This window comes from Ptychodera flava, unplaced genomic scaffold (genome assembly GCF_041260155.1).
Source record: "Ptychodera flava strain L36383 unplaced genomic scaffold, AS_Pfla_20210202 Scaffold_48__1_contigs__length_985763_pilon, whole genome shotgun sequence".
NCBI classification, from domain to species: Eukaryota; Metazoa; Hemichordata; class Enteropneusta; family Ptychoderidae; genus Ptychodera; species Ptychodera flava.
This window is the reverse complement of record NW_027248370.1, coordinates 774,186-796,276: the sequence shown is the minus strand read 5'-3', so window position 1 is coordinate 796,276 and position 22,091 is coordinate 774,186. Positions and strand designations below refer to the sequence as shown.

The following is a 22,091-nucleotide window of genomic DNA, read 5'->3' as shown; positions in this document are numbered from 1 at the left end:
ACCGTCTCCCAACAACATCTCCCGTGTCCTGCTCTGGCTTGCCGATCATGGTCTTGAGTGTAGTTTTTGTGTTAGGCATTGTGCTTAATTGTTGCTGGTCTACATATATAGGCAATGTTGATCATTTTAGTTATGTATTTTCACTGTACTGTACATAGCATTGTGTACAACCAACATGATCGCGCGCGATCAAAGCTTTTTGTTCACTGTGTCTGCGTGCAGTAAACTCAGCGACATAATGTGCTGAGTGTAGTGTCCCAATGTTCGTAGCTCTACACGAGTTTATAGATAGAAATACACCACTGAAGTTCGTTTCCGATCTTAATATTTTACTATTGCATGATGTTGAGTCTTACAAAGGCCTTAACAAAGTGGGGGACTGCTCCCATCTCACTCCTATTGAAGTTGAGAAGACTTATGTTTACAAAAATGTATGTTTATCAACAAAAAAATCACGCACGCGCAGCGCGACGACCACTGCGCTTTAATAATAACCACAGTGATCACCAAATTTTGTATCAAGCTTATTATTTCATAGTCACAAATATTGACTAGGAGCACGAGTCAAGAACACGATTGCAACTATTGGGATAATTAATTAGATGGTGAAGTAATGCCGATTTAATCTACAAATGTAATCTCATCTGTTTTTCTTTTTACATTACACACTTGTTTTTATGAGTAATTTGTATTATTGCAACGTTCAACTATCGTGCACCTAACACTTTTGAGAAATTGAAAAAAAATATAAAAATCCAATTATCCCAAATAGTTCCAATCGTGTTCAAGTTATGCCACCAAGATTACTCCGAACGAAGTACGGAGTATGCTTGGTGAGGACAGGTGTCAAACAGTGAAAGCGTTAGGGATACCCATGACGTCACACAGAAGGAGATGACATCATCACTGACGGCCATAGTTGTTGTGGCTTCCACTGACGAGCTGAGACAGTGAGAGTGATTTTGCTACAGCGGACACAAACAGGTAATGTTATCAAAACATTACAATATGATAATTTACGGACAATTTGTTTATGATGGAAGTTATCTAAACTACCAGTTTACTGCCAGTGTATCCGAAGGTTCCTCTACAGTTAATTTAGTAGTGACGCGCAGTCGCCAAACCCGGAACACAGGCGCGGCGCTGTACGTGACTATGTCCCGATGATAACATTCCTTTTAAATTAGCATATGTCCATGACCTCTGACCTTGTTATAGAAAATCACTCACAATCTTCGTCACACGGTTGAAGATTTCTTTGGTGCTGTTTCGCGCGTTTTTATTGCTAACGACACGGCAATGGAGTGGTTGCATATTGTTTAGATCCTGAAAGCACTGGCGCAATCAAAATATTGCGAGCTATCGTATTCGTTCGAGCCGTCCTGTCGAACGATAAAGCGCCTGGGATACTATTCTTGACCGCGGACATCCGGGAACTTGCGGATTTTTACGTCATTTTTGCGTCACACTGCCGTGAGAACAAATATTGAAGTGTGGATTTTTCAACATTTACAACAGTATTCAAAGTTTCAACATTATGTCAATGATAAACACTAAGTTCTGTACTTTGTCACATAATTTCTGCATTGTTTTCTGTCCTGTACAGTCAAATCCCATTTCACCTCACTCGCGTGCGTGAGGTGAAAGTGACGTCACTCCGCGGTCAAGAATAGGCCCCTACAATTCCGTAGGCCTAAATACAATGCGAAGTAAAAAAAAAAAAAAAAAAAAAGAAGAGAAAAAATAGAAATTTACATGTCAAGTAAGTTTGTAGTCGGTCGACGGACAATTCAGTGCTCTTAAGTGCGGTAGGCAAGGGAATGTTGTTACCGGAGTTCCCCTTGGTGGGCCTATATCAATGCAAAGACATACTGAAACAGCGTCTCTGTATTTCGTCGTTCACGGTCTGCGCCCACTTTTCTCTCTCGTTTGCGCCGTACTGTCGTAGTCGGTCGTGAACTTGAGTCTTTCCAACTACGCGTACATATAGAAAGCGCCAGCTGTGGAATGAATTTGCACTGCTCGGACAATCTTGTTCTTTGCTGTTCTCGTTAGCCCGGCCTCACTGCAGAACAAGCAAAAGTGCGAACGAACATCGCCATCTCTACATATGATTTTATTGCGCTGCTTGAGTATGGTCATGTGTCCTTCGAGAAATGTCGAGTATTAAACCTGGGCGGGTACACTTAATTTCTACTCAGACGAGTACACCTTAGCTTGCTACTTGCACGGAGCTCTGACCATATTGTGAGTCAAACGACAGCTTTGTTTTTACACAGGATTCCTTTGGCCCATGGTCAGATTCAAGGACAAGCGATCCATGGCCATAGGCCACAGACTTTCTCCGAAATGTTCACACGCGCAGAAAACTAATGACGCTGACGCATACGCAATTCCGAAACCGGAAAAAAGTACGGCTTCAAAACCACCATATCATATCTCTCTGAAATCACCATGTGCTCCGTGCATACTTCCTATTTTCAATTATCCGCTATTGTCTACAGTTGTTCTGTATCGTGAACAACACATTAAACTGAACTACCAATGAGATTTTGGTAATTGCATAACGATTACAACCAAGAACTTGAACTTTCACGTCTAGCCGTAAATGACATAAACCTGTAAGGTGCTGTGCCCTGAACTGTCAATAGAGTTTAGGTTTGATGTACAGGGAATTGTATGTGCGACCCCCCTTGACAAAATAACCCACAGCGGTAGTTTGCGTGAAAACAATGGTGACAGCCTGTACACTACCCTTTTCGTTGAGGTTGTGTTCTTTGTTCATATTCAATACAGAGTTAAATACGTCACCGAGGGATTGAATGTTGAAAAAAATTTACGTTTTACTCATACAAATGGCGCTGTATTGGCTTTATCTGGCCAAACTAAAAAAAATCGTTTTGCGTCTCCGCGTAGCTATTTAGAATATTTTCTGGAAAATGACAAACAAACGTTTTGTTGCGAATTAGTGGAATGCTCTGTATGTGACATGTTGGAAAACTCCTATAGTCCTAAACCACTCGATAGCGGCACAGGCGCACCTTAGCTGGGTAGTCTGCTAAGTAGATCGATTTTCGGGTCGATCTGTTGATCCCGTAGTGGATATGCCCGCCACTGTAACCAAAATACTGACAAGGTGTGCAACAGAATCCCTCAAAAAACACGCGACCGGGAATGCTATGGTTATATGGTGTTCAGAATTGCAGCCATGTAACTGGTTGGTCTGATCATGGAGGTAGTCTCTACTACCTCCATGGTCTGATCGCATCACTATATCCGTGCGTAGCCGCGTAGCCGTCTAAAAATGTCCACAGATATTACAATTACGTCATGGACCATAGAAAAAAAGAATCTTTTTAACGATCTGAGGACTGGGATTTAAAACACCAGTTAGAAAATACAAGTTAATGCACGGAGATAACGACCATACAATATACGTACAATATTTGCAGCTTGTTACCCTTTTCCTGCCAAGTCCATGTTTCACCATCAGGTCAAGATGGTTAAAATTAATGAAACACAACATATTCCATATGGTGTATTTTAACATAATACTGTACATTGGAAGGCTGTTGAAAACATAAATACTGTAAACTTGATTTTTTTTGGACTAAAGATGCTATAACAGACCAAGCCAAGTGGGTGAAAATACGTCATGTTTTAGCTCAATACCGCTTTTTACTGACTTGGCTGATGGGGAAGTGATACTGTCTGGCAGGAAAAGGGTTAAATACCTTCTTTGAGCTGATTCATCGTACTGTGCCATTTTTTGCGTAAGGAACTGTGACAAGACAGAGTCGAGTGACAGCACGGCTTGTTGTTTCTGACAATGTCAGTGACATCATGTATATTGCAGTCCTATGAATATGGTATTGGGGTTCTTGTTTTCGCTTCAGCATGCAAGTTCAACAGCAGCAACAACAACGACCGCTGCAACAGCAGCAGCAATACTATGCCAGCCAGCCAACCCAGGCTGTACAGGGACGACCCCGAGGGAACGCCAACGGAATGGGTAAACGACCAGGCTTTGCTTCACGGGCAACTATGGTCTTTGGAATATTTCAGATGATATTCGGTGGCATTTGTATAATACTTGGTATTACTGCCATCGTTATCCGATGCCAACTTCGGGAATCCGGTATTGGTATATGGTGTGGTGTCATGGTAGGTATGAATTTTTCGAAACACCGCCCTCTCTTTAAAGATTGAATCCATGTTCGCAAGTCTCACCAAATACATTCAGGGTTTTACATCACTTTTAACTTTTGAGAGTCCCTGGGACTCCTGGTGTTAGAAAATGGGAGTCCTACATCAAAATATGGGGGTCCCAATTTATTTCACAAAAATGTTTTATAGTTTATCAATGCCATGGTCTTCACTGTGTTCAATTAGTATTAATTTGCATACACAGAGACAACAAGGTTCCATATTGTACATGGAGGGGTAACTATTGTGCAACACATGCACACAACTATAGGGCATATTCAACTGACTCTGTATAGTTTGAACCGCCTGTATAACTATAATGAAGAGTTAGACAAAAACACATTTCACTAACCTTTTTATCGATTAATTTTGGTGTTTGACCCAACTTACATTAGTTTAATTCACGTACGCGTGTGTAACTATCTGTGGCTTATCGAGTCACGGACTCGTACTACCATACATACTAGTCAATCCGTTCGCAGAGTTTGATCACATTTTTTGACAAGCACGCCACAAAATCCGCCACAAAATGGAAAGAAACCACTAAGTATCGAGAAAAAAGTTTCATGTCCGGTTTATTTCAGTTAAAAAAATGCGTAACACGTAGGAAATGTCTCGCAATGTCAACAGTTCAGAACAACTACATTTCATTTACAAACCGGGTCGACTGTTATGGCCGTCTCGCTTCAGGACGGCCGGAGGTCAAATATCAACAGTTTAAAGGGGCTTTTTGGCAGTCAAACGCTTGAAAATTCACAAAATACACTTCAATTAACCGAATCCTTACAAATTTCTCAATCTTGCATGTTTTGGACTTCGAAAACCTTAACCTCGGGTTCCATGTCGAGAGTTAGGCATCACACAGTGCCGCCATCTTGGCCGCCGATACGTTCGAAGTTCACTATCGCGATCGATTTGGTCACCAATCGCGTCATTTTTCCATAAAATATTCTCAAAAAAACTGTAAAATCTATCATTTCTATCACCCAGAGGGCAGTAGCTTGGCATAATATAGTTGTTCTTCCGTGTCTACGGCATGGTAAAGCTTTCAAAACGTACGTACGTGTTTCGTTCAATGCACTGTGGCCGTATCCGCGTACGGGTGAAACTGCAGACCTGATTAAATATTCATGAAAACCGCTGACCTCTTTTGAAGAAAGTTCGCATAAATTACTGGAATTTTCGATTGTTAGGCTGCATGATGTCATTATTTTAGTCCTTATATGGTACTAAACTGGGTTCAAAGGGTCAGGAATACCCTCCTTCTGGCTGAGTTCGGCAATGCATAGCTAAGTTAGGCATAAGCATAGAACGCAATCACTGTCGGTTTATATACCGACGTGGCGCTGAGAGCGAGAATGCCGTGTCGGTTTATAAACCGACGCGGCACTTTAACCCTTTCACCCCCAGTTCCCTGTATACAGGTCCAACTTTACCATAGAAAACAATGGTTTTTGGGACAACCATGGTGGTGAAAGGGTTAAGGGTTAAAGTGCGGGGTCGGTAAGGTTTACTGGGATGTGTTTTACGTGTTCAGCAGCTTCGCAAGGTGTACACCAGCAACAGATATTGCTGCGTCCCAAGGGACGCGTGGTTTAGTTTTTGAGGGGTCCTGCGTCCGGTTTTATGCGTAAAGGACGCAGAAATGCGCGTCATGTAAAACCCTGTACATGTAAATGTTTCAGGCCCACAGGATCAAGGCTACGCTTTTAGGTCATGTGAGATGTAATTTCCTTTCTACTTTGCTGTGAACTTTATAGCAATGAAAATGCAAGTCTAAAAGTCACTATTCTGCAGTCATGTCAGGCAAAGTAAAAATATATTTGTTTCCAATAACATACTTCTGAATATTAGAATGGGTATGCAGAGGAAATTTTGAGTGTTTTTTCTTTTTGTTGGCCGAAAGTCTAGTCAAAATGTTTTTTAAATTTCGAAAAGTCTATAATCGTTGGGTTTTTTCTAGTTTGGTCAGGTTACCGGAAACATGTTTTGTATTTGGCCTAAATAATACAACACGATGTGAACTAATTTGGGATAATTGGATCTTCATATTTTTCAAATTTCTCAAAAGTGTTTGGTGCCATATAGCTGAGTGTTGCAATATTACAAATTACTCATAAAAACAAGTGTATAACTTAAAAAGAAAAGCAGATGAGCTTACATTTGCAGGTTAAAACGACCTTACTTCACCATCCAATTATCCCAAGTTAGTTCCAATCGTGTTATACCAAAGTACACCTTGATGATCTACTTATGTCTGTAAGGTCGTGTCAATCAAGTTATACTTGAATGGGATGTCCATTCTTCAGGCAACCGAATATCTTTGTTATCTAGGTCTTCATTAATATTTGTGAAGGTATTATTTCTATAAAGATATGCATTTATCAATTTTATTTGTTTTGATAGTTCGCATTAGCTGGAGTGTTTGGATTATTGGCATCTTTCAAGAAGACGAATGCAATGGTAAGCTTTTCATCATCGACTTGTACCTAAAGCTTTTCATACACATTTTTACAGGGTGACCGACAAGTGTTTATTTGTACGTTGGCTTTCTCAGTCTTACATCAAGCCATTAAAAGTAAAAGCAACCGATCCGAGACAGCAAGCAGATCATTCTCTTGTGATCGTTCTTATGTCAATACTACACCACTTCAAGAGCTGAGAGGTAATAAACTTCCAAAAAGTTTGACGGTGTGTAAGCCGACACATTATTTCACACACCTCATGTTTACTGAAGTAATACAGAGGGTTGTCTTGACAGCTCTTTGTTGACATTCTTCATTCAGTAATTTAATTTCGAATTTGAACTCTTCTTGTCTGCGATGTCCTTGCCTGGTTTGCTTTTTCATATGGATATAATCTGATCACATGTCTGATCTCCCCATGGATACTAAAGGTATACAGTCACCTGTAATCTAAATATGCCAATATATGGTCAAAGGGGCGTTCCTTGGTATTCAAAATGCCCATGTGAGGGCGCTGTTTTTAAAAAGCAGCCACCCGCTTAAAATCTGTGATTGGTTAGATTTTCTCTTTCCATGGTAACTGTGGAAAAATTGGAACAGGTGACAGTATACCTTTAATTTTATTTACTTATCGACAGATAATTACCACCATGGTTCTGTCTATCATCGCGGCAACTATGGCGGGCGGTGCTTGTATTACAAATATCATCGCTGCAGCAATAGAAGAAGAGTGTTACTACCATTATCGTGACTATTACCCCTACGACTACGACTACTATTGTGATTCAGGCTATGTAAGTTTACATGTCTCAGTTTTTATTTTTTGCCCATTAACCCTTTGAGGGCTGTAATTTTTCCCGCCAAAATTTTAGTGCAACATTTCACCAATTTTTATGAATGTTTCTGTAATTTTTTTATAATTTTGGATAAGATGGACATTACATTACATTGGCTACATTTTTTCACCAAACTGGCAAAAATCTGAAAAAAATTGACTGGGGTACATTTTGTAAAGGTGGCAAAATTGACTTTGGCGCTCAAAGGGTTAACTCATAGCTACCAACCCAATCTTAGTAAAATTGGGATGTGGCATTCACGACCAGCACCGGCACCAGCACCAGCACCATCATCATCATCATCATCATCATCATCATCGTCATCATCAACTAACTACTTGACATCTGATTTTGAGGAGCATAAGATCCAGCTGCCCAGACAAGAGACCGTGGCAAGCAAAGATGGGTTTCAGAGGGATGACCTTTCACCCACTGCAATGACTATCACTGCCATCAAATTGGTCAGCTCTTCAGTGAAAACGTCAATCTGCTTTTTGGAAACATCCTTGATCTTCATCTGTACGTTCTTTACCCATGTTGTGACTTCATAATAAACTTATACACCATATTCTTCACTTTTCAGGGTGGTAGAGTTGCCGTTGACAGTATCCTGGCTGTAGTGACGTTGGCTGAATTAGTGATCGCCATCCTTCAGTCAGTTTTCTGTTGTGCAGCCTACTGCTGTAATCAGACGTCATCAACGCGTTACCAGTCAACGGTGAGTACATCGCTCTCAATTATGCATCAGAGAAATCTGCTTAAATGTGAATAGTAAACAGGAGATAACGGAATGAAAGAGCCATATTGTTTGGCATCTTGCTCTTGTAGAAGTGCTGCGTAGGGTAAACGACCCAACACACTATCAAACAGACAGAAGCTAGTATCCTGTTGGGAAATGTAATATGCCTGCCAGAGTCAGCTTTACCCTTCATAACTTCCCAACTTATGTAACTATAGATATGCCCTTTTTACATCTATTGCTGATTCATAGTGCAGCTTGTCTTCCACATCTAAGGTCAGCTGTTGTCATCAATTCATTATATGAAGCGCCTTTCCGAGCTGAAATCTGTCACCTTTGTTAAAGAGAAAACCAATTCTTAGTTTTCGTGCAGTTGGATTGGTCAGCTTTTTAGCTTGATATTAGCTTGACTGCCACTTAGAAAAGCGCCCTCTCTTAGTATAAACTTTGGATTAAAATGTGAACACTCAGTTGTCACTAATAAGTAACAAGCGAAATAATATAGATGTTATTGTTTATGAGAATTTTGTTATTTTTCTGTAAACTTCGTTGAACCTTTCCAATCTATTGTATGTTTTACCATCACAGATGTACTTTGCCGCGAGTAATCAGGAAGGGGTAGTTCAGGGCTACCCAATGACAGTGCTGCAAAACCCACCTGTTCAGTATATGGCGCCCTCTGGAGTTCAGTACGTACAACAGAACTTAAGTAAGTACTTATATTTAGGTTTATTGGGGTGACACCGATGATATCTCTTATGTTAATAAGTTGAACTCGTCTGAATAAGCTGGTTTCCACCAGATTTTATAATCTGTTTTGCATTTAGTTCAGTGTAACTCAACCAACTCTCAAAGTTAGTTGTTTTAGACGGTAATAAAAATATAATATGCTGTTCTCCACGATAAAAATACAGAGTTCTGTTGTTAACCCGACATACTTTGCGATATTTTCACAATGCAGTGATTTACAGTAGCTGCAAAGTAATTGTTGTTACCCATATCAATACATAAATACATATTATTAAGGTAGAATGCGTCTCGGGGACAGATATTCGGACTCTCAAACTTTTACAATATTCGTTTAGTCTACTACTTGTGAGGCTCATTTTGAAGCTTTCGGAGGAAATCAAGGATTAAGGTAGTATGCGCCTCGAAAGTGAAATACTCAAACTTTTGCTCAAAGTTTCCGGTAGGAATCTTTCAACTATTGTCTTTCAAAATCAAGATTAAAAAATCAGGGATCACTGTGCAAATTTTGGTACTAGAGAAACAAAATTACCCAAGATTTACCGATATTTGAAATTCAAAATGGCCCCATCCCTGCGTTAACCTTTTTGAGAAAATTGAAATTTTTGAACTTTGAAAACTAAGCTGGTGAAAGTTTCCTTGCAGCTTTAAAATTAACCCCCACAAGTGGTGTATCAGAAAAGAATTGTAAAAGTTTTAGAGTCCGAATATCTGTCTCTGTGGCGCGTTCTACCTTAAACGGCTTAGTTTTGTGACAATTGAGAATTTTATTTTCCCCCATAACAATTGGATATAGTAGCCGTATTGATTGTCAAATATTTGGTACATTTAATTTATTTCGCTATCACCAATGTTTTCACGTTGACCCACGTTGAAAGAGAATGGCGGAAATTTGCCTGAGGAAAGTTTAAGCAAAAGTTTAAGGTGGTTGGAAAGGCTAGAGCGTCAGTTATACATTTCAACAAAACTATTAAAATATAAAAGTAGTCAACATTCTCTGTGGAATAAAAAAAACTAGACATTTGGGCACAAAGGCATTGCAGAGTTATAGCCTGTTAAAACTTCTGAAAAACTGACCAAATAAGAAGAAGTTGGGGAGTCCTTAGTGTATTAACTATGGTAGAGGTCCCCTAGCTTTTAATAAAATGTTTGAAAAGGGAAAGTCATTATTTGCTGTTTTTCAGGAAAGTTTGACAAGGCAGTGCTGGCATTCAGAGTGAGTGACTGCTATTGTAAATGCATTTTTAGATTCTTTGAGTGTCAAAGAGGTGTCAAAAGTGAGATTAACCCAAAAAAAAGCTCTATGACTTCAAAACAGGGGTGCAAATATGGCTTGTTTTCAACATTTTTGACAGAATAACAGTTTTCCTACATAATTGTATACCAATTTAATCCAACTTTGAAATGAGATGTGGACATGAAATTTTTACAGCCTATTAACAAGGTTACAGATAAGATTTGTATGGCACAATTTTCCTGTATTTGAAGTACTTTTTGAAAAATCACATTTTGAAATTTGAAAGAATTTTTAATAATTTTTTGATATATAAAGCCATATAAAATCATAAAAACAAATTTATTTACAAATCCTGCCGTACAAATCTTACAATAAATAGTGTCAATATATTTATAACTAATTTGGCTATCCAATTATTATTAAATTCAAATATGTAAAAAAAAATATTAAAAATTAAATTTTAATATTTACTGGTGTCATATTTCAAAATCATGGCTGCAAATATACAATTGTTATATTCTTTGGAGAAAATATTAACTAAGGGAGTTATCCTGAAAATTTGAACTAAATATCTTGATTCTAACACTTGAAACTTGACATTAACTCTGAGAAAAGAATTGGTGCAAAAATAGCCCTTCCAGCCACCTTAAGTCTTTCATTTTTGAGATGCCAAGTACCTGGACAGCATTCTATAGTTTTATGGTATACATTGTTTTTGCAAAATTGCATCTAAATATGGGGGCTACTTCTTATTCTTTCTTGCCCCTGTATTTGGAACGCATCTTTTCTTGCCAAATCAAGTCCCATGAATATATGTTATAAAAAATTTTCATATTGATTGATTGATCCAGTCTGTTCTGAATGTTCAGTGGAATTTTTTTATATTGAGCTTGGTATTACCGATCACTTAGTCTATCTCTAAAAAGAACCGAAACTTGCAGCTTGGAGCAATACTGTTTCATTGCTGTTGAATCTTAAGTTTCAGAAAACTTTGTTGATTGGTTGTTTATCACCGTTACAGATCAACAGCAAGCACCGCAAGGTTACATGGTTGCCACGCAACCAACAGTGATATCCCATCAGCCGCCTAGCGGCCAGATGCAGCCACAACCTGGAGTTGTGTACCAACAAGGACAAGGTCAAGGACAGTTGTTACCACAGCAGCAGCAACAACGCCAGCAAGTGCTGCAGCCACAGCCCCAGCAGTTGCAGCATCAAATGCAGCCAGGAGTGCAACCAGTAGCCATGCACCAGCAACCACTGGGACAGCAGTTACCACAGCAACAACGCCAACAAGTTCAGCAGCTACAGACCCAGCAGCTGCAGCATCAACCACAACAGTCGGTGCAACCTGGAGCTGTGCATCAACAACCTCAGCCACAGCCAAAGCAAACAACTGGACCTCCCAAGCAGCCTGAAGGAAAAGTCACTGGCCCGGATGTGAATGTGAATCAGGATCAGGTTCAGTCGCCACCGACAAGTTCCCATGTCAGAGATGATATGTCAGCTGGACTGGTCGAAAACGAGGTCACTTTAGCTTAGTTGAATATGAGGCATGGGCAGGCCCCTGGAATCCACTGAAAGGTCTTTGAAATCCATGCTCGAAACCCAATGACAAAGCTTTCTAGGAATGTTATTTGTGATTACACTTAAATATCAATATTTGTCTGAGTATGCAGATAGAAATAGTCAGTGCCTTTAATCAGATTATCCAAATTGCTAATGCAATTCACCATATAATACACCATATATAATATTTGATATGCTGCATATTAATATCCATTTTTGCAAATCATAGTAACGAGTGGTTGCTACCACTTTCATTTATGTGGTTTTGTGGACGTTTTTCTCTCTGTGTAAGAGTGAAATCACATTCCTTAATCATTTGTGGCAGGACGGTGGTAAGAAATATCAATCAAATTTCAATCATTGATGATGTATGCTAATTAGGCTACAATGTTTCATTATCATTGAAGAACATTGATGCGCATTAAATGGCGTACTATACATTTTACAGCTTCTAAGATAGATTTTGAAGCTTTTTGATATCCGTATATAAATATAACAAGGTCCTAGCATTGAAAGTCGTTTTTCAGAATAAAGTTCGCGTATTATGATTGCTTCCGCGTGTGCGAATGTGAATCTGGTTAGAGAATATTTTTCGTGGATTTGAATTTCATGACTCATGTTCAAGAACGACAGCAGAACTAATGGGAATCAGCTAGTAAGAGTATAGTATAGCTGATTATTTCCTCAGCTTTGTTCTATAAAACAAATTTATTTTCTGAATCTTTACCACAAAGTATGTTAGAACGTAAAGTAGTTGTACTATGCTTCCTACACAGTGCCTTTGTACAGAATGCAATGTTACCTTTGATAAACGTTTCCTCGGATCGGACGGAATTTAGTTTTCGACAACGATATTTGACATTACAAACATTCTGTATGGTTGACAATATGAACACTTGGCGTGTATACATGATTTCTTGAGTTGGACATTGGCTGTATTTTACAAACACGATATTGCCACCACTGAAAATTTATTAAATCTAAAACCTGCATAACCCCACTTTTGTATGAAATCGAAATCACAATCATTGCTGAGTAAATAAAAGCTGATTACAAATAATAAACATTTAGTCTGGAGCTTGGTCGTTTAAAGGTATACAGTCACCTGTTATCTAAATATGCCCGTATATGGTCAAAGGGGCGTTCCTTGGTTTTCAAAATGCCCATGTGAGGGCGCTGCTTTTAAAAAGCGGCCACCCGTTGAAAATCTGTGATTGGTTAGATTTTCTCTTTCCGTGGTAACTGTGGCAAAATTGGAACAGGTGACAGTAAGTAGATGAAATCTCGAAGTGGATGAAATATCGAGCAAGATTTTTTTACACAAATGTGTGCTTCTCTTTGAGTTATTACTACATCCACCATTAACAAGGAATGGGGTAAACATATGGTGAAATTTTGATGAGATTTAGCAAATTGTCTGGCTGTGCGCATGTTTCTCATCCTAGCTTTCACAAAAATCGAATGCAGTGATGCGGTTTTAATGATTTCTTAGCTAACAAGATTTAATTACAGACATGATAATTGGAAAAGGGGGATCGTCTACATTGATGCAGCGGTACTTCTGACACGCAGAATGATGACGGCGTTATAGTCATGTTCGGAACTTCATAGCAGTGTAATGCGTTACATTTGAGTCTGCGCAGTATAGTGAGTTAGTTTCTATCCGGTGAAACTCCCCTGTATCGCGTACTCATCGCATTTACCCAACTCACACGTTTCATGTGAAAACAGAACAAATCATCGCGTTTACCCCACTCAAACATTCGCATTCACAAATCACAGACTTGAACCAAGTCTAAAGTGGAAATCAATAAGGAACAAGTAACTTTGCTCGTCCATTCAACTGTTGTTCGAGAGCATTGCATTGTGAAAATGCAGACTGAAATTTGACAGCGATAAATTGGCGCTGAAAATTCACAAGGTATGACACTGTCGTATCAGTATTACTCTGTATGTGAATCAAATTGTCATGAAGGCGGAAAAAGTGGGGCTTCGTGGTTCTGTCCCCTGTCAGAGTGAAATACCTGCAGTCATGTTGCAGATTAATGTTTGTTATGATAACGACACTCATTGACGGTATGCGGTATACCATGAGATTTTTACAAGTTCATGACATATATGCACTCGCTATCGCTCGTGCATATTTGTCATTAATTGATGAAATTGATGAAAATTGAGTGGTATACCCGTTGCTTGGGTGGTATGTTAGCTATTATATCATTACAGCATATTGAAATTCTGGCGTAAAACAGTGAAAGGGGAAATTTTCTCCTGGTGAGAGCTCGCGCGTGTTGCAATTTGTTCTACATCACGAATATAGCACAATTATTTTTACTTCTCGACCAATCAGAACAGTGTTTGCGCCATCGATAATATTACTCTTATGATGTAATGATAAATATATGTGAGCAAAATCGGCAGCTGCCGACAGAAAAAACGGACAAATTTCTTGTGTGCCCATGTATACCACCAATTTGTTGCCAGTTCGTTTGAATTTTCAAAATTTCAATCAGAAAATCGTTGGTAAAAAAAATGTCATGTTTGCCATTTGTGTGAGAGTAGTTTTGAAGATTATCGTCAAACATGTCAGACAACAGTTTAGCATATTAATGATATCGATGGCGATGTGACGTCACTAGCCCTATCGCCGAAACACCAATATTAAAAACACTGACTTTTCAACTAGAAATAACGATATTACAACCTACGGACAAAGAGAAAAATTAAAAAACAATGTATACAACCTTGTGCAGCAGCGCGAAATCCTAAATCCCTGCAGACGAAATTTGCATCAGTCATGTTCCATTCATCGTCACATATTATCCCCCACTGTCCCCTTTCTTCTCGGAATACTTCGACCCGACCTCGGCCGAATTCGGACGATCCAGACAGGCGAACCGGACCTTTCCGACAAGGAAACAGCGAAAATACGTAACACTTTGAGATTTGCATATCAACTGATATGGGTACAGGCAACACAGACACCAATGCCAAATAAATTTTGAATGTTAATTTTAAAGCTTTCACATCTGTATGCTTATATCGTTTTGTCTAACACGTTATTTTCACGTTAGATTTCGCTTGGTAGTGGTCAGAAAGTAAACACATTTTTCGCCGCACAAAAAATTGGAAGTGTTTCTCTCGATTTTCCATAGAATACACATTTTCCTAATAGTTTTCACTCGTTTTCGGCCGACCGTCATGTGAAATGTTTCTAAAGTCAGACCAGTATAGCTGCAACCTTTTTTTCAAATTTTTGTGGGTAGTTTTTTTACAAAAGCCTATACCCGCTTTGAGGGTTCAACAGTTGACAGTGCGCCAACATGTGACGAGAGACAGTACCTTTTGATTTAATGATTACCCTTTTAGACTGAGGAAGTGTTGTTTTAATCATTTCTCTCAAATTTATAAATGATTCCATCTCCAAGGTCCTTGAAAATTACATTCGCCCATTGAAACAAAAATGATGAAATGAGGTATAAGTATTGTAAAGGATGAGAGTAATTATAGATACCGATATTTTGTGACATATCAATGAGGACAAATACCTGAGGAAATATTCAGACGACAACAAAACATGACTTACTGACTCCACGGATGCGACATTCCTGTATGTCGGTCTCGTTCCCAAGGCAACCCACATCGACGTTGGGCGTCCCGCCGAAGAGACACACTCGTGTTCTCGTTCGTCGGCCGTGCAGCCGTGATCCAGCTACAGGTGTACAGGGCACCCAACTCCACTCTGACCAAACTGAAGAAAAGGGTTGAATTTATCAGTAGTGACGATACACCGCAAATAACAAATTAAGTTTCATAGACGTCGATGATTACGAATTTGACATTGATACGTAGCCTAACACCCTCGGGGTCACTCATCGAAAAAATGGTACAGGCTTGCACTGGACAGTTCAAACGACGGGCACAAACTCTACTATTTCCTCTTAACGTTCAGAGGGGTCAAAAGTTTTCATTTTGGCTAAACACAAAGGCGAAAACTAATCATTTTCTAAATTTATGATGGATAAAGATTTCTTGGGACCTAAAGTCGAGCCAGAGTAAAATACTTGGTTTGGGTAAAATAACTACCCTTTATCGAACTTTCTCGACCAAAAGTGTACATGACGCGGAAAAAGTGAGGAGTGACACACCCGCGAAACATATGTGTTCTTATGATTGTGCGAGATGTATGTATGCCTGTCCTAGGCGATACCAGTGCCCTACCAACGGCCCCATCCCTACACGTGATCAATTATTAACCGCGGCAACTAATCATACCGATCTCATTCGTATTCTTGTTTTTCAACACGTCTCGCGAGATTGCATGCGGCACATCGCTCAAGGACACTCATTATTTCAATGACGTAATAATGTGTTGTCGAAATTAGCCGTCGCTTCTTCTGCAGGTGTGCAAATGCTAACATGTTAAAATACAGTACCTGCCCTCAAGAAAAACTGGAAAACTTCCAACTTGTAAGGTTTATTCGAATATTACTATAATCCTAGTTGTAAAGTTAGGCGCCAAGCAGAATTTTCTGTCGGTCGAGGACGTAAAATAGTAGACTGCGGTATTGTCACCTATGAATATTTTGCAGAGTAATTCTTTTATTCGTCAATCGACAAATTAAATCATCGATTTCTAATGAGATCACAAAATGCAGCCAGCCGTCGAATGAAATTGTGCACGTTCCATTGACCCGGCTTGTCGGGAAAATTTGACCATGATTGTATTAGGAAACGGTAAACTGAAAAGAAAGCATTTTGCCGAGGTTAAATATTCATTAGACAATCATGTTCAAAACCACCAAACGTAAAAATACATTAATTTTTAAAGGGGACAAAAGAATAAGGACAATTGAAAATGTTACATGTCACAACTCAGTTTCTTATCGCACTGAATCGTTTCAACTACAGCTTGTGCTAACCGGAGGTGACATGAAACAGCCAATGAAAGCTTCGCAAAATGTTTATGGAAATTTAGTTGTCAACTTTAAAGGTATACAGCCACCTGTAATCTAAATATGCCCATATATGGTCAAAGGGCGTTCCCTGGTATTCCAAACGCCCATATGAGGGCGCTGTTTTTAAAAAACGGCCACCCGCTTAAAATCTGTGATTGGTTAGATTTTCTCTTTCCATGGTAATTGTTGCAAACTTAGATAGGTGACAGTATACCTTTAAGTGCTCAATGCCTCGAAATTGAGAGTTTTAAACTTTTGGTCAAACTTCAGTAAAGTATTTTAATCCGTTCATTATCGAAATCAGGAATACCAATCATAGATAACCGTGCAAAATCTATTGAAAAACATTATCAAATAACACTGGATTTACCTTCATATGAAATTCAAATATTAACCGCTATCCTTGTGTGCTTTTGATGAAAATTTAGGTTTTCGACTTTCACAAAAGGGCGCCTTTTAGAATTTTATTAACTCAACAATCTTCAATTGAACCTAGCAAGTGGTTGACCAAAATATTGTAGTAATTTGAGAGTCAATTTTTTGTCCCCAAGACGAATTTAACCGTGAGTTTCACGATACTGTCCACTGATTTATACAGTACCTTTCCTATTAAATAATCACTTACGATATTTAACTTTCACCGGCTGTGAAATGAACCTATATTTGTAGGACGCGCGGGGGCAATAATTTCATTGTAGTCGTTAATTTTGCATAGAGCTCTTTCTACTTCCCTCGTTTTCAAACAAAGCTGGAGTGTTTTCTGATAAAACAATAATTTTGTGTTTGTCATGCCCTTTATTTTCATTAAGTCTGCCAAGACATATAAAAGGCGGCTTCTTTCGACCTTTGTGCGAATACAGGTGTTTCCAGGTCCGTTGATGAAAAGAAACCTATTAATTTACGATCCTAATAGCGCTGAGATCACTAATATGAAAAATTTAAATGGATGAAAAAATGATGACCGTAACTGTAGACGTCTAATCAGTCATGTTGACTGAAGATATGTTGAAATGGCCACTGTAACAGGCGCCAGCTTGCACCGTAAAGTTAAAAAGACGTATAAATATGATTAATATAGGCCTACCTGGACAAATATGCATATGGCATTTGTCATAATCCAATGGAACTCCCTGGGCACGCCTCTCCTCCGTCCCCCGGGGCTGGATTGTCACATCGCCGTGTTCGCGTTCTGTATCCAGCGTTACAGGACGCCGTACACTCCGACCAGGCAGCCCACTCTCCCCAGCCACCGTCCGTTACTGCAATGCAACAAAATAAGTCATATGCCAATTCATGTAACTTTTTTTTCTATATAACGTACGTTTTGATCTATTCTGTTCTACTTATTTCAAGAGACTATAATAAGTCGCCCTCTCTTAAAGAAAGAACGTGCTTGGGGACAAATATTCATACTCTCAAATAGTTTTCTGGTCTATCGCCAGTGTATCGCTAGACTGGCCCCAGTCGCCTGGCGTTTCTCGACAGCAGTTACTGGCTAGCTTGGCCGGTCAAGGCGTTCACACCACGATCTACGCAACGGCCAACCACTTATACATGTAGCACGACAGTCTGCTAGAGTTAAATTCTTCAATTTATTCTGTCTCGATATTTAATATGCCCATCGACCTGGAACAAGTCTAGTTTATCGCTTTTGTAGGCTCAGTTTGAGGCTCATGGAGTAAGAAAACTGTTTACGGTCTTAGATTTTCGAAAATTGATTTGTATCCCCCACAGTTGATATAGAGATGTTGGCCATTTGAATTCCAAATGTTGGTAGATGTTGGATAATTTGTTTCTCTAGTACCCATAAAGTGACCGCTAACTCCCAATCGTCAGATAGAACTGGCCCAAATATAGATTGGTCTATTATCTATCTATCTATCTATCTATCTATCTATCTATCTATCTATCTATCTATCTATCTATCTATCTATCTATCTATCTATCTATCTATCTATCTATCTATCTATCTATCTATCTATCTATCTGTGTGTGTATGTGTGTGTGATAGATTATTATACTAGGAAAGTCTTGTAGGCCGCGTGTACAATCGCACCGCATGTGATATTACACAGTCGACCATCGAACTTTAAGATGAATGTTTTTGGAATGAGTGTCCTTGTTTTGTTGTTTGAAATAATAAAAACAGGAAATAGCATAATGTTATAACCGAATAGAATTCCTGGAAATCGGATATTGTAGTTCTGACAGATGCGTTTTGAGGACGAATAGCGTGACCGGTAAAGATGTCACGGAAAGATCAACATCCGCCGACAGCAAGACGAAAAGCGCAAGCTGATTACTGGAACCGATTAAAATAAACATGGTTGCGTTTTTGTTCAAAATGTTCCTCGGTCATACAAGACCCTTTAAACATTGCCAATGCAAGTTGTTAATATTTCAACAGTTTAATATTCCACATAATGATACGGATCTTGCGATTGCAGTTTTAATGATGTTTCGTCTTTGTATGATCGAGCGATAATGCAATTCAAATTTCATAGGGACAGAAGAATAAAAGGAAATGCGTATTCATCCATTAACGTATTGACATTCGAACAATGAACGTCAAATGAGTCTGAATGTGCCACTTACTAGCACGTCAAAAATACAATGATATAGTCATGTATCTTTTATTGACAAAAGTAATGTAATTACGTTAATGAGAAAGAGAAAACGATACGGCACCTCCTAAATTATAAAAAAATATTACTGTAGCAGACTACGAATTGGTTGTGCATTATTAGCTAATGCCGTTGCTTCTAGCGGAGAAATGCAAAAAATCCTTATATATTGTCGTCTTCTTGAAACCCTCACAGGAGACTTTGAATAAGAGTCATTTGTAAAATGTATCTAAAAAAGCGGGTGTCACTGGGCGAGTTTTCAAGATAAAATGGCAAGATAAATCCTTTCCTTGCAAATGAACACTCGAAAACACTCTCACTTGGTATTTGTTCTTTGTTCTTTCGACAAATATATTATTGTGGATGCATTGCCTTATGAACAACACAAAACTTTCTACAAGTGATCTGAAAGTCATTTACAAAAGAATATTTACTTTGCGAACTCTACATTGTGGCCTTCATAATCTCGTTATTGGAAAATGTTAATAGCAAAACTCAAAGGGCGTTGTACGGATTTTGAAGCTAATTAGATCCATGATAAAAAGAAACAAATAAACAAAAAACAATTACTCACGAAAACAAAAGTTACCAAGAAATTACTAAAGTATTAATAAGAAATGGCACAAACACGAAATTAAAATTTGACGAAAGATATTTACAAAATAAAATAATATGCACGGTGATGGAATAAAATAAAAAGTACAAAAAGATGATCACTCAAAACCCAGTGAAAGTTAATGAATGAGTACGAAAACCAACGCTACAGAAGAAGTACAAAATAAAAAACCTCGAAAACCAAATTAAAAGAAAATAAACCATAGCCGTAATAAGCTTTCGTAGTATTGCGTCAATCTATACGATGTATCTCAAAAGATAAGACGGGGACAATGATTTTTCTTGTCATATTTCTTGTGTACTCACTTCTGACTACAACGTATATAATTTGTTAAGGAAATTGCAGCCTTTTTGCATATTTTTGAGTACTGATCCACTCCTCAAGCGGGTCAATGAATTTCTCGAACAGAGCATGCGTAAATTGCAATCGATATCCTTAAAAATTACCACATGAAGCTGATAAAAATTTAAAAATAAAAAAAATGCGCAATAGATAATTAACAGGGTTCCGAAAAAAAAATCGAGTCTGAAAGTAATACACATGACGTAGTGTAGATGTATGCACGATAGAGTTGAACCACTCCTTGTTCAAGATAATTCTTAACAGAGAAATGGTTAATCTTTTGCGATATTTAAAAATCGGCAAAACGCTGCCTATTATTTTTTTCAATGTTGATGTCGTCTGTTTAGTTGTCCATTACCTCCGTACTTGCCGAAATACTGAACGTTAAACAGTAAATCCCATCGTCAGGGCTGGTAAATAAGTAAGTAAGTAAGTAGGTAAGTAGGTAGTAGGGAAGTAAGTAAGTAAGTAAGTAAGTAAGTAAGTAAGTAAGTAGGTAGGTAGGTAGGTAGGTAGGTAGGTAAGTAAGTAAGTAAGTAAGTAAGTGTGTAAGTAAGTAAGTAAGTAGGTAAGTAAGTACGTAAGTAAGTAAGTAAGTAGGTAGGTAGGAAGGTAGGTAGGTAGGTAGGTAGGTAGGTAAGTAAGTAAGTAGGTAAGTAAGTAAGAGAGTAAGTAAGAGATTAAGTAAGTAAGTTGTTGTTGTTGTTGTTGTTTCTTTATTCCTCCTCAAGAAAGAGAAGAGTTACAACACACAAATAAACTCATACAGATGCAAATTAAATGAAAAAAAATAAAGAGGTAATTACATTTTAGATCGTTCTTTCAGCTGAATAAGCTAAAATGTCCAAACATCTAGAGCTCGTTTACATCAAAAAGATATAAGTTATCATGTGCGATGTATTTTGTTTACTACATCGGACGCTTACCAAGCATTCAAGCACGCACTTATAAAATCAAAGGCAAGTTCTTGGAATATTTCGTATTCGTGTGGTTGTTGAAAGTTGTGGTTGTTATCTTGTAAAATACAAGAAACAAACCCAATATCGTCTAAGTTAAATAAAGTAACAGCAAAATGTACATTAACCTTATCAAATACTGTTGTCCAAAAAGCATCTCTCAATTCAGTAGTGTCAATACAGGAAGTGAGCAAGTGGGTTAAATAATTTTCAACAGCACACTGACATTTCGTACATAGAAGGTCTGCTGGTAATGCAAGAGCTGCTACAATTCTATAAATAGTAAACCTGTGATGCGGGAGGTTACGTAATACAGTATATAAATAAAGAGGTTTGATTTTTTTGTGTAGTTGAGAAAAAAGAGATAAATCTTCTCTTCCTTCAAGCCTTTGTCTCCAAGCAGTATATACTCTTTTCATTAATAGCTTCCTTACAATAGTTTTCCATATTGCTTTTGGAGGAAAATACCCTGTTGCACAAAATTCATCAAAAAAACAGAAGGTTGTATTTTGACAAAATTCTCGTAATATCAGGAATAAATCCCGAGAGTTTTGAACAGAAGCAAGCTTAAATTCAAAAAGACGTTGTAAAAATATACATTTCTAATGGCTGAATTATCACAGTTACAAAGCATTCCAAAAAAAACGCAGTTTTGCAATTATCCATGTAAGCTTCAACTGATATCAATCCTAAAGCACTTAAAGCTAAGTCAGTGGGTGTTCTGGGAGGTAAACCTTGGATAACTTTGGCAGCATAACGCTGACACTTTTCAAGCATTTGCAGTTCAATATTTGTA

The 22,091-nt window shown here is 38.3% G+C and overlaps 1 protein-coding gene across 1 annotated transcript; it reads left to right on the top strand.

Annotated features, from left to right (window-relative positions):
* The first annotated feature begins 899 nt into the window (after positions 1 to 899).
* LOC139128309 (uncharacterized) lies at positions 900 to 12,863 on the top strand. Its single transcript, XM_070694107.1, has 7 exons — positions 900 to 984; positions 3,897 to 4,164; positions 6,613 to 6,669; positions 7,310 to 7,465; positions 8,091 to 8,225; positions 8,835 to 8,955; positions 11,252 to 12,863. Exons 2-7 carry the CDS (start codon positions 3,898 to 3,900, stop codon positions 11,770 to 11,772), a joined length of 1,257 nt encoding a protein of 418 aa, XP_070550208.1. The 5' UTR covers positions 900 to 984; position 3,897; the 3' UTR covers positions 11,773 to 12,863.
* Positions 12,864 to 22,091: the final 9,228 nt, after the last annotated feature.

Coding starts and splice junctions, on each gene's coding strand:
- LOC139128309 (XM_070694107.1), top strand. CDS start 3,898: ATGCAAGTTCAACAGCAGCAACAACAACGACCGCTGCAACAGCAGCAG. Junction 6,670..7,309: donor TCAAGAAGACGAATGCAATG/GTAAGCTTTTCA, acceptor ACTTATCGACAG/ATAATTACCACCATGGTTCT. Junction 8,956..11,251: donor GTACGTACAACAGAACTTAA/GTAAGTACTTAT, acceptor TCACCGTTACAG/ATCAACAGCAAGCACCGCAA.